Source organism: Lolium perenne, chromosome 4, assembly GCF_019359855.2.
Source record: "Lolium perenne isolate Kyuss_39 chromosome 4, Kyuss_2.0, whole genome shotgun sequence".
Classification (NCBI taxonomy): domain Eukaryota; kingdom Viridiplantae; phylum Streptophyta; class Magnoliopsida; order Poales; family Poaceae; genus Lolium; species Lolium perenne.
In genome coordinates this window covers 186,795,157-186,810,061 of record NC_067247.2, presented here as the reverse complement: position 1 = coordinate 186,810,061, position 14,905 = coordinate 186,795,157, and the positions used below count along the sequence as shown (strand labels likewise).

General features: G+C 43.2%; 1 protein-coding gene across 1 annotated transcript; it reads right to left on the bottom strand.

Annotated features, from left to right (window-relative positions):
* Positions 1–4,749: 4,749 nt before the first annotated feature.
* LOC127347618 (uncharacterized) lies at positions 4,750–6,567 on the bottom strand. Its single transcript, XM_051373784.1, has one exon. It carries the CDS (start codon positions 6,565–6,567, stop codon positions 4,750–4,752), a length of 1,818 nt encoding a protein of 605 aa, XP_051229744.1.
* Between the last annotated feature and the right edge of the window lie 8,338 nt (positions 6,568–14,905).

The following is a 14,905-nucleotide window of genomic DNA, read 5'->3' as shown; positions in this document are numbered from 1 at the left end:
AAACATTGACAACTCATATGCATGCACCAATCACAATCTTCGATCAAAGCAAAGCCTTGTAGACATGAATACACACACATGCATTTAGTTTATTCACTGATTAAACAAATGATGGAGATCGAAGATAACTGAGATGACACGTAGATCGGAGAAGTTGTGTTGAAGAGTGTGCCAATATATACTTAACAAGTGGATGAAAAACCAAATAATCTTTTGGTTAGATCTAGGAGTAGGGGAGATAATTGGATAGATTCATAAGGCAAAATATGTTTTATTGGCTAAAACAAGAGATCCATATGAAGAAAAAATGGTAGGGTGGATGAAGGAGAGAGAAATTCGTGGGGAAAGTTGGGGAACGGATGGCGAAAGGCAATATCGCCGATAGTAGTCGTGTGTGGACGTTCGCCACACGACCAAATTCTGCGTACTTGCCGCACATGCCAAAGCGGCACGTGACAAATAGAACGACACGCGACTGGTACTAGGTACCTGTCGCGTGCCAAAGTTGGCGCTTGCTGTGGGTAAGATTTGGACCCGGGTGTAGCCAGTGCCCACATAGTAGTTGGGTGCCGTCCACGACTGCCCGCTGCCAGTAAGAGCTTACCACTCGCGTGCCCCCGCTGCTAAAAAGAGCAGTCGCGTGCGCTGCCCGGTTGCCGCTGCCGTTTCCATTAGTCCTTCCCCTATAGCCTTTTTCCTACTAGTGTGGTGTTGATGTGGAAGACGTTGGAGAAGGTGGAGATCCCTCCGTCGGCGACTCCATCGGATCCCCCCTCCAATCTTCGTTGCTGCAATCTCTGTGTTGGTTTTTCGTTATTTCTACGACCCCTCATCGAGGAAACCCTGGGGGTCATATATATAGGGGTTTTTAGGTCAAACGGAGTCCGTGGGCGAAAGAATCAGACGAAACGGACGGTCGATGGCAAAAAGAGGGTGGGTGACGCGTCCACCCTTACTGGGCGCGCGGCCACTTCTCTTTTGGGCCTCAGGCCCTCCCTCGTGAGATCCAAGCGCTCGAGATGCTTCTCGTTGTGAAATATTGACGTCACCGAAATCCTAACTCAACTAGACTCTGTAAAGGTCCTAAGAGTGGAAAATGCACAAAATAGGGTTTTCCTGTTCTGCATAGTTATAACCCAAATAAAAGAGATCATTGGTAAATCTCCATAAATCAATATAAAACATAAATATAACATTATATATGGTACAGATATGTGAGAATATGTGTTAATAAAGTACAAAGTTCATGTATACATTTTACATGCATCGGAGAGAAAGTGGGACCGAGGTGGTACATGTTGCTTGCTAAATGTTTAGCGGATGCTGCATGTGCGTATTTGTACTTTGTGATAGTTGTACTTTGTGTGTACTTGAGTTTTAACATCGTTTTACTTTGGGTTCGTAGCTTGCTACTTCGGGTTCTGCACAACCACTATGGTGTATTTTGAGTTTCACTACATATATATGTACTTCGGTGTACGTCATCGTATTTATAATTCAGTATATTTGTACTCGAAAAATATACACCAATTTATTCAAGACAATGCTTTGTACAACCGTAGCAGCAGAAGTACAGCAGAGATGCTGCCTTTTTCTATGCGCCGGGGGGACAACGAAAGTAAAAGAAGCGCGCCAGTAGACGCGGGATCTGCCTATATAATTGTCAATTGTTGATTAAAAAATGAGAAATTATCTTGATTAGCTAAATCCCATGTGTTGCTACCGTTAATATGTCAAAATACATAAACAATAAGTGCCATGCTACACAGTGCCCAGGCACTCTTTAGTCTTTCACGGTGCCCCATCCAGAAATAGAAAAAAAAGATTAAACGTCACTGTCCGTTCCTAAAAAGGGTCCCCCACGTTTCCTCCTTCCTGATCTCCCACGTACCCTCCTCCCAGGCGCACACCTTCATACCCGAGTCTGCCTCCACTTTCCGCCTGTCCGGCCTCATTGCTAGTAGTAGGACAAAAGAAAATTTTGATTAATAGTAGAATAAACCTAAGAAATCCAAGATTGGCAAAGACATATCACCATTATCACAAAAAAATACATCCTCTAAAAACAACTCATACCACTTATTTTGTGATCCAATTAAAGATGTAAAAAATGCAGCGATGGATGTAAAAAAAAAAAAAAATTATACCCAAAATCACCAAAAATGGGATCATAAATATACCAGTGTTTTACACCTTAATCCATTAAACAGTCTGGATGTATAAAAATGATAAAAACTACATCCAAAGTTGAGAATGAAAATACTATAGTTACGTCCTTCTACTCATCTGGAAGTGAAAATTTTAAGAGGCAACAATTAGTCTGTAAAAATAGGAAGCATTAGAAACCCATTAAAAATCTATAATCGAGTGAACATGGATTCGGATGTATAAATTGGAGAACAAATGCATCCTATTTATGCATAATATGATAAAAAAAACTTCTACAAAAAATATACATCCTATGTGTATAAAAATTACATACAATATTTATAATTTTACATCATATATGTATAAAATTACATATATTATAGCATATAGATTGTTCGATCTATATGCACTTGACAAATTCTGCCTTATAACCTTGCAGTATAAAAAGTACATCCTATCTGTAGGAAAAACAGTACGTCCATATGAAAAAGATGTAATAACATACAAATTTTACAGCCTATGATTATCCAGTAACACCCACTTTGTAATACGATTTAGAACTCTAGGTGTAAAACACATACATCAAAGCTATTTGAATCAAAACCTCAGAGTATCGGTTGACTGCAAGCTTGGCACTACTGTTCAGAGACAAGCACCCACGGTGCAGCAGCTTTTAAGTGCAGAAATTTATCTCCCGAAATGTACGGTTGCCATCAGAGAGACAAGTGAAGACCCCTGCATTGTAATTATTATTGAAAAATACATCCTGCAAAGCAAAACAAAGTACCACTTCCCAGCTAGGATGTATTAATTATTAAAATTATACATCCTATTGCACACATAGAAAAATAGAATGAAGCTGCGTAATTACATGACGTAATCATATTTATAAGTTGTTCTAATGTATAAGGGACGACCAGAAAATGATATAAAAACTACATGAACAGAGGATGCATTATTTCTGATACTTCATTTCAATGTATAAGTTGTTCTAATGTATAAGTCGTTTGCCACATCAATATTATTCCTGATACTTTGTAGATATACTGCAAATACTGTGAATAAGAACATTGCATGAAATTCCAACATGCTATACCTATTCAATCTACAGAGGATTACTCCAACCAATGAGCATACTATGTACATTGCATGAAGCTTAAAAACATGATGTAATGAGCATACTATGGACAACGAAGAAGCTCTGGAGCTACTAACGAATAACACTATGGACACGCAACCGCCGTGACTGCAATCAGCAGAGCCATACCTAGCGCAGCGCCGCAGCCACAACATCTCATGCACGAACAGCAACCATCGAAACTGACTAAAATTCGGAACACAGTGCAAAAATCTGGATGGGTGAAACTAAGCGCCCATGGATACAAACGGAAGAAACCGAACAACTAAAAATGGAGCGAGATCGGAGAACTCACCAAGCGACAGTGAAGATGGTGTTCCGCCGAAACCTCAAATCACGTCCGCGACGACCGCGGGCTCGATTTGACGAGGACGCGACGCAGATAGAACTTCCAATCCTCTTCACCGACTTCCGCCCGCGTGAGGAAAGTCGAATCGCCGGCCCGCGCCACCGAATCGCGCCTCCGACGGGTCGATCCCCGAGCACAACCTCCGACGGGTTAATTGTATTGAGAATCTACTGGTACTAGCAGGAAACCCCCGCCGGGGCTTCCAATCGGAGGGGCCGCTTCCGGGAAGCTGCTTTAGGGGTTGAGATTGAGGGCGGAGCTAGCCGGCGGAGCTCGGCAGGGGAGGGGGAAATGGGATGAACTCGTTCCTCGATTTAGAACGAAGAAAGAGGAACGACGGAAGTGGGGGTAGATATTTGTTGGACTGTAGCGCCGCTCGATCAGCACCGTACAAACTCGATCGAACGGACGAAAAGAGGGAGCACGCTGTAAGACAAGGGAGTGCCCAGACAAGAATTAGTTTCTTTGAAACAATAAGTACAAAATGGTTCCCTCCATCCCAAAATGGAAGGCTCCATAGTTTTTGGTGTTCAATAACTTACAGTTTTAACTATTATTTATACTTATCATATAACAACAAATTGATATAAAGATATATGAAATGTAAAAAATTACAAGACATATTAACGCTACAATTTATACATTCCCAATTCGTGTAATTTAGAATATATTAGTGGCAAAAGACATCATAAATCAGACAACGCCCTCTCCATTTATGTTTGGAAGAGACTGCAAAATCATCCATAATCCAACCAAAAAGAGTGTTTGATATCACTATAGCTTTAGCATTGAAGTTCGCCGGCAGTTGAGTGAAGAAACAATCGGTCAATTTGAAAAAGTATTTGGTTTCAGAATTCATCGGTGCAACGCAAAGTGGATATTAAAGGATCATTCAATATCTTTGCTACTGAGAAAAAAGGATAGTACTCTCCCGTCTATAACATGATGTATCAACTTTATCTAAATTTGAATGTATGCAGACCGCATTTATTTAGTATATAAATACATCCAAAATTTAACAAAGTTGAGACATGTTTTTATAGACAAAGGAGTAACATGCATTTTCCAAGATGAGGAGTTTTAACAAGAAAGCAATTATTTATCAGCATTAATTCTAATAGAAGATCCTTCTTTCAGGGTTGTTCATGGCCCAGCCTTCGATCTCGCGCCTCAATTCAGTCTGAATCCATAGCGGCCCCGGGACAAATCCACAGTAGAGTTCATCAAGAACCAGAGCGTTGCAGAGCAAGAATTTGGCTAGCGTTCTCTGTGCCCTGCCCCCCTGGTAGTGCACTAGGTTAATCTCCCTCACTCGATCCGTCAAGCAAGCGATCGTCGCGGTTGGTTTGTCCAGGACGTTGTGCTTGTTGTACTGAAGATGGTGCACGTCGAGGAGTTGGCGTTCCTTGCAGCCATACCGGCCGCCAGGTAGCCGCTCGTAGTCGTAGTCGCCAGGCTCGGGTTCTGGTTGGAAGACCAGCGAGAGCACCTCTATTTCCGGAGCGTGCTGGAGGATCCTGCTCATCGCGCTGACAATAATGGTGGCATCGTCATGCGGCAGGCATCCCATCATCTCGAGGTGTCGGAGGTTAGAGAATTTCTGGAAGCTTACGAAGGTGTCGTGGTGGAAGCCAGAGCCCAGGCGAGCAGACTGCAGGTGGAGGTGCTTCGTGTCTACGAACAGCTGCAGAAATTCCCTGAGCTTGGTGAGCTCCTCCGACGACCATACCTCCTCGCCGCAAATATCGACCTTGCAGGACGTGAGCGACGACCCCGACGTGCCGCTTATGGTCAGGAACGAGTCCTCGGGGACGGTGCCGCGGTACTCGAAGGCTTGAAGCTCTGACGAGCCGACAGCTACGCTGGCCAGATTGTGGCAGCACCGGAGCGCGAGTCTGCGGAGGCGGTTGTCGAGGAGGGAGAGGGTCGTCACAGTATCGCAGGCCTCGAGCGTGAGGTCAGCGAGTCCCGGGCAGGCGGAGATGAGCCTCTGCACTTCTTGCCCGTCGTCCGATACGCGTACGAGGAGCAGCTCCTCGAGGGAGGGCAGCATGATGGTTCCCGGCGGGGAGAGTCTGCAGGGCCCAATGCGGAGACATCGCAGCGCTCTGCAGGAGAAGAGACCACTCGGGACGGTGTACTCCGGCGGTGGCAGTTCCCACCGTGGTACATATGCTACCTTCTCGGATTCCGAGGAGACGGCGTCGTCGTAGTCCTCATCGGTCATTGCTTCACTGACGTCGTCGGCGTCAGATCCGTCAGCATCATCGTAGTCCTCATCGGTCAATGCTTCATTGACATCGTCGGCGGCAGAGTTTTCATTGTGGATATACTCCTCGGAGGCGGAGATCGCTTCTCTGACATTGTCGTTGGAGGGGAAGCCGTCATCGTCGCCGGTAACCTCCTTCGAGCTAACCGCGGTCCTGGCACGGGCCTCCGTGTGTAGGGAGTAGGGGCGGATGCAGATGGTGGCGCGTCGGAAGCGGAGGTCGAGTTCAAGTTCGGTACCGGCCTGCTTCAGAGCGTACGAGATCCAGTTGTCGACGGTGCGCGAGTCGCCGCCGTGGTACCCTTCCATGTCGACGCGGAGCGCGCGCAGCGGCTGCGCGGCATCGTCGGATCGTACGCAGCGGTGGCGGGCGAGGAGAGCGGCGGTGACAGCGGCAGTGAAGGGCGGTGGCGGGTTGGGATCCTTGGGTGGGCCGTAGCCAGGGCTGTAGCTGTGGTAGTCGTCGTCGTCGTCGTAGCTGGGGATCGGTTTCTCCGGCTCCTCTAGGGAGACAGTGTGGACGCTGGCGAGGACGCGGCGCCACCTGGTCGACAGCGCGGCCGCGCGCGCGGCTTCCCGTGCTGGTAGGAAAGAGAGGATGTGGCCGAGCACGCCGTCGGCGAGCTTGCTGATGCGGTCGTCGCCGATCTGGGTGCTCCCCATCGCGGCTGATCGAGGGGAAGTCCAGGTCGACATCACTTCCTTGATGCCAGGGTTTATATGGGCTTAGATTAGAAACCGACTGGAAAAATAATAATATGGCTAGAGTGGAAGCCCAGTAGCCCGGACAACAAGTATATTAACTCATGGCCCATACCGTTCGTGTGTAACTGCCCTCTCGAGTACAGATTTGGTGCACCTGGGTCCCGGTTTTTTAAATATTTTAAAATTGTACCTCCATGTTTTAGAAAATCTTAAAATTTATTTTATGAATACTTTGAATACTCATGCGAAGTTTTGGTAAAAATTGAGTTGTATTTTGAGCTAGAGAGGAAATTTTTTGGCTCTGTATGGGGATAGTTTTTGTCAGAAATTTGTCTTTTTCTATACCTTTATCTATACTTACTAATAATCTATCAGAATTGCTGGAAATCAGGCGCCTGAGATTCATTAAATCTCAATCATCTTATCATCCATTAGATTAAGTGCATCAAAATTCGTGTAGTCTTATTGATTTCAGGTCCTCCAAGGCCGCTGCACGCTCGGCCGCTGGTTATTGCTTTGTTGTGGGCAGTTGACCTGTTGCGTTTTCATGGGCTTTGCTTTGCTTCGCTTCTTTTCCATGCCTCTGTACCATGTGACGTTTAGCGAATGTTTGTTCCTTTTTTCCGGCTCTTGTTCATTGCAAAAAAGAAATTAGGGACACATATATGGTAGCTGAGAAAAATGTTCCTGGTCATTGGATTACGTTATGATTTGCTGATGACACACTTCTGATACTCCCAGCTGATATTGACCAAATTGGATATCTCAAGTCTTTATTACAAGATTTAACCTTGTCCACTGGCCTTAAAATAAACTACCATAAATCTTCTCTTGTTCCTATCAATACTTCTCCACAGAAAAGTCAGGAGCTTGCCAGTAGATTTGGTTGCAAATTGGAGGCTTTACCTTTTACATACCTAGGACTGCCAATGGGTACTACAAGACCCAGAGTTGATGACCTTACACCAATGATATGTAAAATTGATAGAAGGCTTTCTGGGCTGGCAAATCTAATGTCTTATAGTGCAAGACTGGTAGCAGTAAAATCTATTATTTCTGCTATGCCAAATCATATTATGGGAGCAATGAAACTACATGCCACACATATTGACCATATTGAAAAGGCAAGCAGGAATTTCCTTTGGCATGGTAAGGATATTCACAAAAGTGGGTCATGTCTAGTCAAATGGGAAAAAGTTTGTTTACCTAAGAAATCTGGTGGTCTGGTGTACTTGATCTCAAGCAGCAAAATAGAGCCTTGATGATAAAAAAACCTGTATAAATTTTATAATTGCAGAGACATACCTTGGGTGCAGTTAATGTGGAGACCACATTATAACTCTGGGACATTGCCTGATCAGGACACCTTAAAGGGATCACACTGGTGGCGCAACTGCATCTCATTACTTGATGAATTCAAACAAATCACCACTGTGATCCCAGGAAATGGGCACAGTATACTTCTCTGGTCTGATAAATGGAGTGATAAATGGAATGCTTCAAACCTGCATAGCAAATTTCCCCAGCTTTTTTCGTTTGCTAAAAACAAAAAAGGTACACTGGAGTATGCCATTCAGCAAATGCAGGAGAATAGATACAGTATGTTCCATACACCCCTATCTACCATTGCTGATGAACAATGTATCAGATTACATACCCTCAACTGCTTCACTGCCCCAGAGAATGATTCGATGGAGAAGGATAAATGGTCTTTGGATGGAAATAGTGTGAAATATTCTACCAAAAAGGTATATCTTGCTATCACCAAGCCAAACATAGCACCTGCACCATTCATGTGGATTTGGAATTCTGCTTGCTTGCCAAAACACAAATTTTTCTTTTGGCTGCTCTTACAAGACAGGCTGAATACTAAAGAGCTTATGAAACGAAAAAAATTCTTTGTGGACAATCAAAGATGTGTATTATGTGATGACAATGCAGAGGAATACATGACCCACCTTTTCTTTCAGTGTGACTTCAGCAGAAATTTTTGGTGGAGAATTGGGATTGAATGGAACACTGACCTTGATATTATTGACATGGTCACTGAAGCAAATGAAAGAACCAGCCTCATTTTCTTCAAAGAAGCCATGATGGTGGGATGCTGGAGTATATGGAATCAGAGGAACAAGATTATCTTTGAAAATGACCAGAAGGACATTGAGCTTTGCTATGGTTTCTTTAAATTATCTGTGTCTCAAGTTAGGCATAGGGTAAAGCCAGGCCTTAAAGAAGGCATGCAAGATTGGATTGACAATTTTTAATTTTCTTCTTTTGAGACCAGAACATTGTAAATATGTTTTTTATATATAGAAAATGAAAACGGCGCAGTGGGGGCCTTCCCCACTGTCTTTGTCTTAAAAAAAAAGTTTAGGAAGTTATAGATTAGTTGTAACGGAGATTTTTTTTTTCTAGTTGCATTTGGCTCGTAACTGAGGTTTTTTTTCCAGTTGCATGTGGATCGCAACTAAAACTTTTCCAGTTGCATGTGATTGTCGCAACTGAGATTCGCCCACTTGCATATGGGTTGGCGACTGAGATTTTTTCTGTTGCATTTGAGACTTTTTTTGTTTGTCACATGTGGGTTGCAACTCAGATTTTTTCCCCAGTTGCATTTAGGCCGCAACTGAGATTATACTAGTTGCATGTGGGTCTGGCGATTTTGACAAAAATAACCCTTTTATGAAAGAAAAGCACATACTGACTCTCTGGCCAAACTATTTCACTTATCTAACCCTTTTGTGTGCCGCCCTTCCCATCGGCGCCACACTTCATTGTGTGGCGCCCATGCGAGCGACGACACACATCCATCCGGCGTGGCATGGTCGACGCTGCGCGCGGTTGACCAGCCGACGTGGCAGGATGTGTGGCGTCGCTCCCATGGGCGCCACACTTTCAAAGTGTGGCGCCGATGCCATGGGCATCACACATGTCAATATATATGTCGAAAACATCCAGGGGCTCCGGACGCTTAGTCCTTAGCCGTTTTGGCGACCCTGTTTGTGTGGCGCCGATGCTAAGGGCGCCACACTTCATAGTTTGGCGCCGATGCTCTCGGCGCCGAACAAACAGGCACGCCAAAACGGCTAAGGACTAAGCGTCCGGAGCCCCTGGATGTTTTCGACATATAAATTGACATGTGTGGAGCCCATGGCATCGGCGCCACACAGTGAAGTGTGGCGCCCATGGCAAGGGCGCCACACATTGACTTGTGCTACATCATGAAAAGTGCTACCATATTTCAACATTTTTTAATACAACATTGCACACAACATCTATGAGACAACATAATGGTTCAGATCGCACATAAGGTTCGACGACATCATGGTTCGAATTACAATAAGGTTCGACGACATCAAGGTTCGACAAGATCAAGGTTCATACAACATCAAGGTTCGACAACATTAAGGTTCGACAACTTGAACATAGCCAAACGGACATCACTGTATGGCGAAAGCTCCCTCCCCCTTCGCCTTCTTCTTCCTAGATTCTTCCGCCAGTTCTTCCTTCTCCCTTATCTCACGAGTCAACTGTACCACCGAGTCGAAAAAATGGTGGCGCTCCTCCGTCTTTGAAGTTCCGCTGGAGCTCTTTCCTCCCTTATGCGCTCAGCCTCCTTAGACACCTCCTCTAGGTGTATCCCATTGTCCCTCTCCCTCTCTAGTTGAGCAAGTTGCATGTTCCTCTGGAATTTTTCCCTCCATAGACGGTCCCTTTCGGCTTGGAGCTTCTGATTCCTCTTCTTCTCGCGCCATAGGTATTCCTCATACTCCCTTTGCATACGGGCACGGTCGGCCATCTTCTTGTCGTGCTCCTCCTTCTCCTTCCCCGCAACTTCTTCATTCTCCCTCTTCCGCACCGTCCTCATAGCCTCCTCCCAAACGGACTCCTCCTTCTCATTGCCCTCCCACGCCGCCTTCCGCTTGGTGGGTTGAGTTGCCATACCTAAAAACTGTAGGATAACGTTGCATAGAAAACAAAAAATTTCCTACCGCGAACACGCAATCCAAGCCAAGATGCAATCTAGAAGATGGTAGCAACGAGGGGATTATCGAGTCTCACCCTTGAAGAGATTCCAAAGCCTAAAAGATGAGGCTCTTGTTCCTGCGGTAGATGTTCACTTGCCGCTTGCAAAAGCGCGTAGAAGATCTTGATCACCGGCGCCACGAACGGGCAACACCTCCGTACTCGGTCACACGTTCGGTTGTTGATGAAGACGACGTCCACCTCCCCGTTCCAGCGGGCAGCGGAAGTAGTAGCTCCTCTTGAATACGACAGCACGACGGCGTGATGTCGGTGGTGGTGGAGAATCCCGGTGGAGCTTCGCTAAGCGTGCGGGAGCTATAGAGGAGAGAGGGGGCGGCTAGGGTTTGGGAGGGGGGCGCCGGCCATCTAGTGGTGCGGCCACCTTGTGGTGCTTGGGGTGTCCGGCCCCCTCCCCTTGGCCCTCATTATATAGGTGGAACACCCAAGAGTTGGTCTACAAGTCTTCGAATAAGACCCCAAACCAAAACCTTCCATAACTCATGAAACCTACCCAAGCTAGGACTCCCACTAGAGGTGGGAGTTCCACCTTCCTTGGGAGGGGGTGGCCGGCCCCCCTTGGGGAGTCCACTTGGGACTCCTCCCCCTTAGGGTTGGCCGGCCATGGGAGGTGGAGTCCCACCGGGACTCCGCCTTCCTTGGTGGTTTCTTCCGGACTTTTCTAGAACCTTCTAGAACCTTCCATAGAACCTTCCGCATCATTTTAAATCACATAAAATGACATCCTATATATGAATCTTATTCTCCGGAACTCCTCGTGATGTCCGGGATCTCATCCGGGACTCCGAACAAATATTCGAACTCCATTCCATATTCAAGTTCTACCATTTCAACATCCAACTTTAAGTGTGTCACCCTACGGTTCGTGAACTATGCAGACATGGTTGAGTACTCACTCCGACCAATAACCAATAGCGGGATCTGGAGATCCATAATGGCTCCCACATATTCAACGATGACTTTAGTGATCGAATGAACCATTCACATACGATACCAATTCCCTTTGTCACACGATATTTTACTTGTCCGAGGTTTGATCTTCGGTATCACTCTATACCTTGTTCAACCTCGTCTCCTGACAAGTACTCTTTACTCGTACCGTGGTATGTGGTCTCTTTATGAACTTATTCATATGCTTGCAAGACATTAGACGACATTCCACCGAGAGGGCCCAGAGTATATCTATCCGTCATCGGGATGGACAAATCCCACTGTTGATCCATATGCCTCAACTCATACTTTCCGGATACTTAATCCCACCTTTATAACCACCCATTTACGCAGTGGCGTTTGGTGTAATCAAAGTACCTTTCCGGTATAAGTGATTTACATGATCTCATGGTCATAAGGACTAGGTAACTATGTATCAAAAGCTTATAGCAAATAACTTAATGACGAGATCTTATGCTACACTTAATTGGGTGTGTCCATTACATCATCCATACAATGATATAACCTTGTTATTAATAACATCCAATGTTCATGATTATGAAACTAATCATCCATTAATCAACAAGCTAGTTTAAGAGGCATACTAGGGACTCTTTGTTTGTCTACATATCACACATGTACTAATGTTTCGGTTAATACAATTATAGCATGATATATAAACATTTATCACAAACATAAAGATATAAATAATAACCACTTTATTATTACCTCTAGGGCATATCTCCTTCAGTCTCCCACTTGCACTAGAGTCAATAATCTAGTTTACATTTGTAAAGATATAACACCTTGGCCTTCCGGTGCTTTATCATGTTTTGCTCACGGGAGAGGTTTTAGTCAACGGATCTGACATGCTCAGAACCGTATGTATTTTGTAATTCATTTTCGTCTCAACGCATCACTCATTTCCAAATGAGTCGGCATTAAATATGTTTGGTCTTCTGGTGGAACCTTAATTCCGCGGTCTGAAATATGTCACTAATATTGTCACACACAATATAGCTTCAAAGTTCTGACTCTGTCGGAACTACACCAAGTTCTAAAAGAACCTCTTGACTTAACATCCTTTGTCATTGTCAAAACAATGACATATTCTGCCTTCTTTTGTAGAATCCGTCACAATATTTAGAACTCTTCTAAATCTAGCATAGACAACTTCTAGCTCATTGTGCTACCTTTTAAACAACACTTAGTCTAATTTGAAATTGAAATTTTATTTTCATATGTGACAAAACAAATATCGGTGCAGCACTTTACAGCGATTTGTTTGTCATTTCTTCATACAAAAACTATATATATATTCTTGGTTCTTCTTAAGTACTCAAGAATATTCTTTCTGTTTTTCAATGATCATCACATGAATAATTCTGGTATATGCTCCTAACCTTTTAGAGCACAAGATATCTGATTATGCACATATTATTCATGATCTAAAATCACTCATGTGTTTTTACTCAACGAGTGTCAGATACACTCAAGTCTTGTTAAACCTTCACATGATAAGAACATTTTCTTAATATTTCTATATTGAACTACTTCAATATCCATTCTATGTACTTTGACTTAAACTTATTATGTGTTTCAATCTATCTTCATAGATCTTGACACTAAATTTGTTTCAGTCGATATCCTTTCATTGAAGTTAATTCTCAATGAAATCTTTTAATCAAGTATATAATTACATCATTTATAACCAACTATATGTCACCTACATAAAGTATTATAAAATGTTTCTTAGCGCTCCCACTTAATTTCTTGCAAATGCAAGCCTCTTCATCGTCTCTGATGAAATCAAAAACTCTTTGACTATTTCATCTGGTGAAGATTCCAACTCCGTGATACTCACTTCATCCAATTGAAGTTTGTATACCTATCTAGTATTCCACGGACTAGCAAAACAATTGGTTGTATCTTGTATACACCTTTAATACACACGTCTGATAAGTAATGTATTTTGCCATCCTACTAGCATATCTCATAAAAGAAATATGTAGTGATTACTAGAATAATCCACATAGACTATAAGCATTGCTACGGAAGATCTAATCTTATCGTAGTCAACTCTTTGAACTTTGTCGTAAACAACTTTTCGACAAGTCAAGCTTCTTCAAGGATATTTCATCCAAGTCCATCAATTTTATAGATCTATTTACTTTCAAAAAGTATTCATCTATCTTGGATTTCATGGCGTATAGCCATTTTAACGGAGACAGGGCCCATCATAACTTCTTTGTTTGTAGTTGGTTTATCGTTGTTCAATAATCAATCCTTTGTTCACAAATCATTTATTTGATCACAAAGTAAACCATACCTACAAGGTTCAATATGTACTTCGATCTCCATGGCTAAAACACTTTGTAGTCATGGGAGCCATGATCGTCGTGGTCGCTTCCGGAACCAATTTCCGATGCTGCGCTACTCTGATCATTATGCTCAGGTTCACAAACCTTATCAAGTTCTATTGTCCTCCCACTCAAATACTTCGCTAGAAAACAATTTCTTGGAAATAAGCAAGTAACATTAACAAACACTTTTGTCTTTTACTTCATAGTGGAAAGAATTCCCAATCAATTCTTTGGGATAACCAACAAAGACATTTATCCGATTTCGGTTGTAAACTTTTAAACCAATATTTAAAGAAAGGACTATTAGGGTTTATACCCATGCCATAACTCGTATGGTGTCATTTCTACGGATCATGATGATGCTCTTATTTAGTGTAAAAGCGGTAGTCTCTAAAGCATAATCCACAAAAATATAATGGCATCAACATTTTATCTCATCATTAATCCAACAAGGTTTGGATATGTCTTTTGGATACTTCATCATCACTATGATACTCCAAGAAACGTGAGATGTAGAACAATTTCATAACTCTCTTAGATGTTCGCTAAAACTAGTAATTCAAATATTTCCACTATGATCCAATCATAGATATTTGACTTTTCTATTACGATGATTTCCACTTCATGCTGAAATTTATTTGAACCTATTCAAATGTTTCAAACTTCTTCCTTATCGAATATATCCACATATATATATACTCAATTCATTGATTGAAGTTTTCATGAAGTAGAAGAATCTCCCGCACACAACTATGTCCAGTGAACCACATACATCATCATGTATGTTTTCACTAATTTAGTTGCCCGTTCAACTCTTGGCCTATGAACGGTATTTAAGTTATTTTTTTTAGAAAAGATTTGCAAGCGCCAAATGATTCATAAATCAAATGACTCCAATAATCCATTTGCATGGAGTTTCTTCATGCGTTCCTTTCCAACATGACCTAAATAGCGGTTCC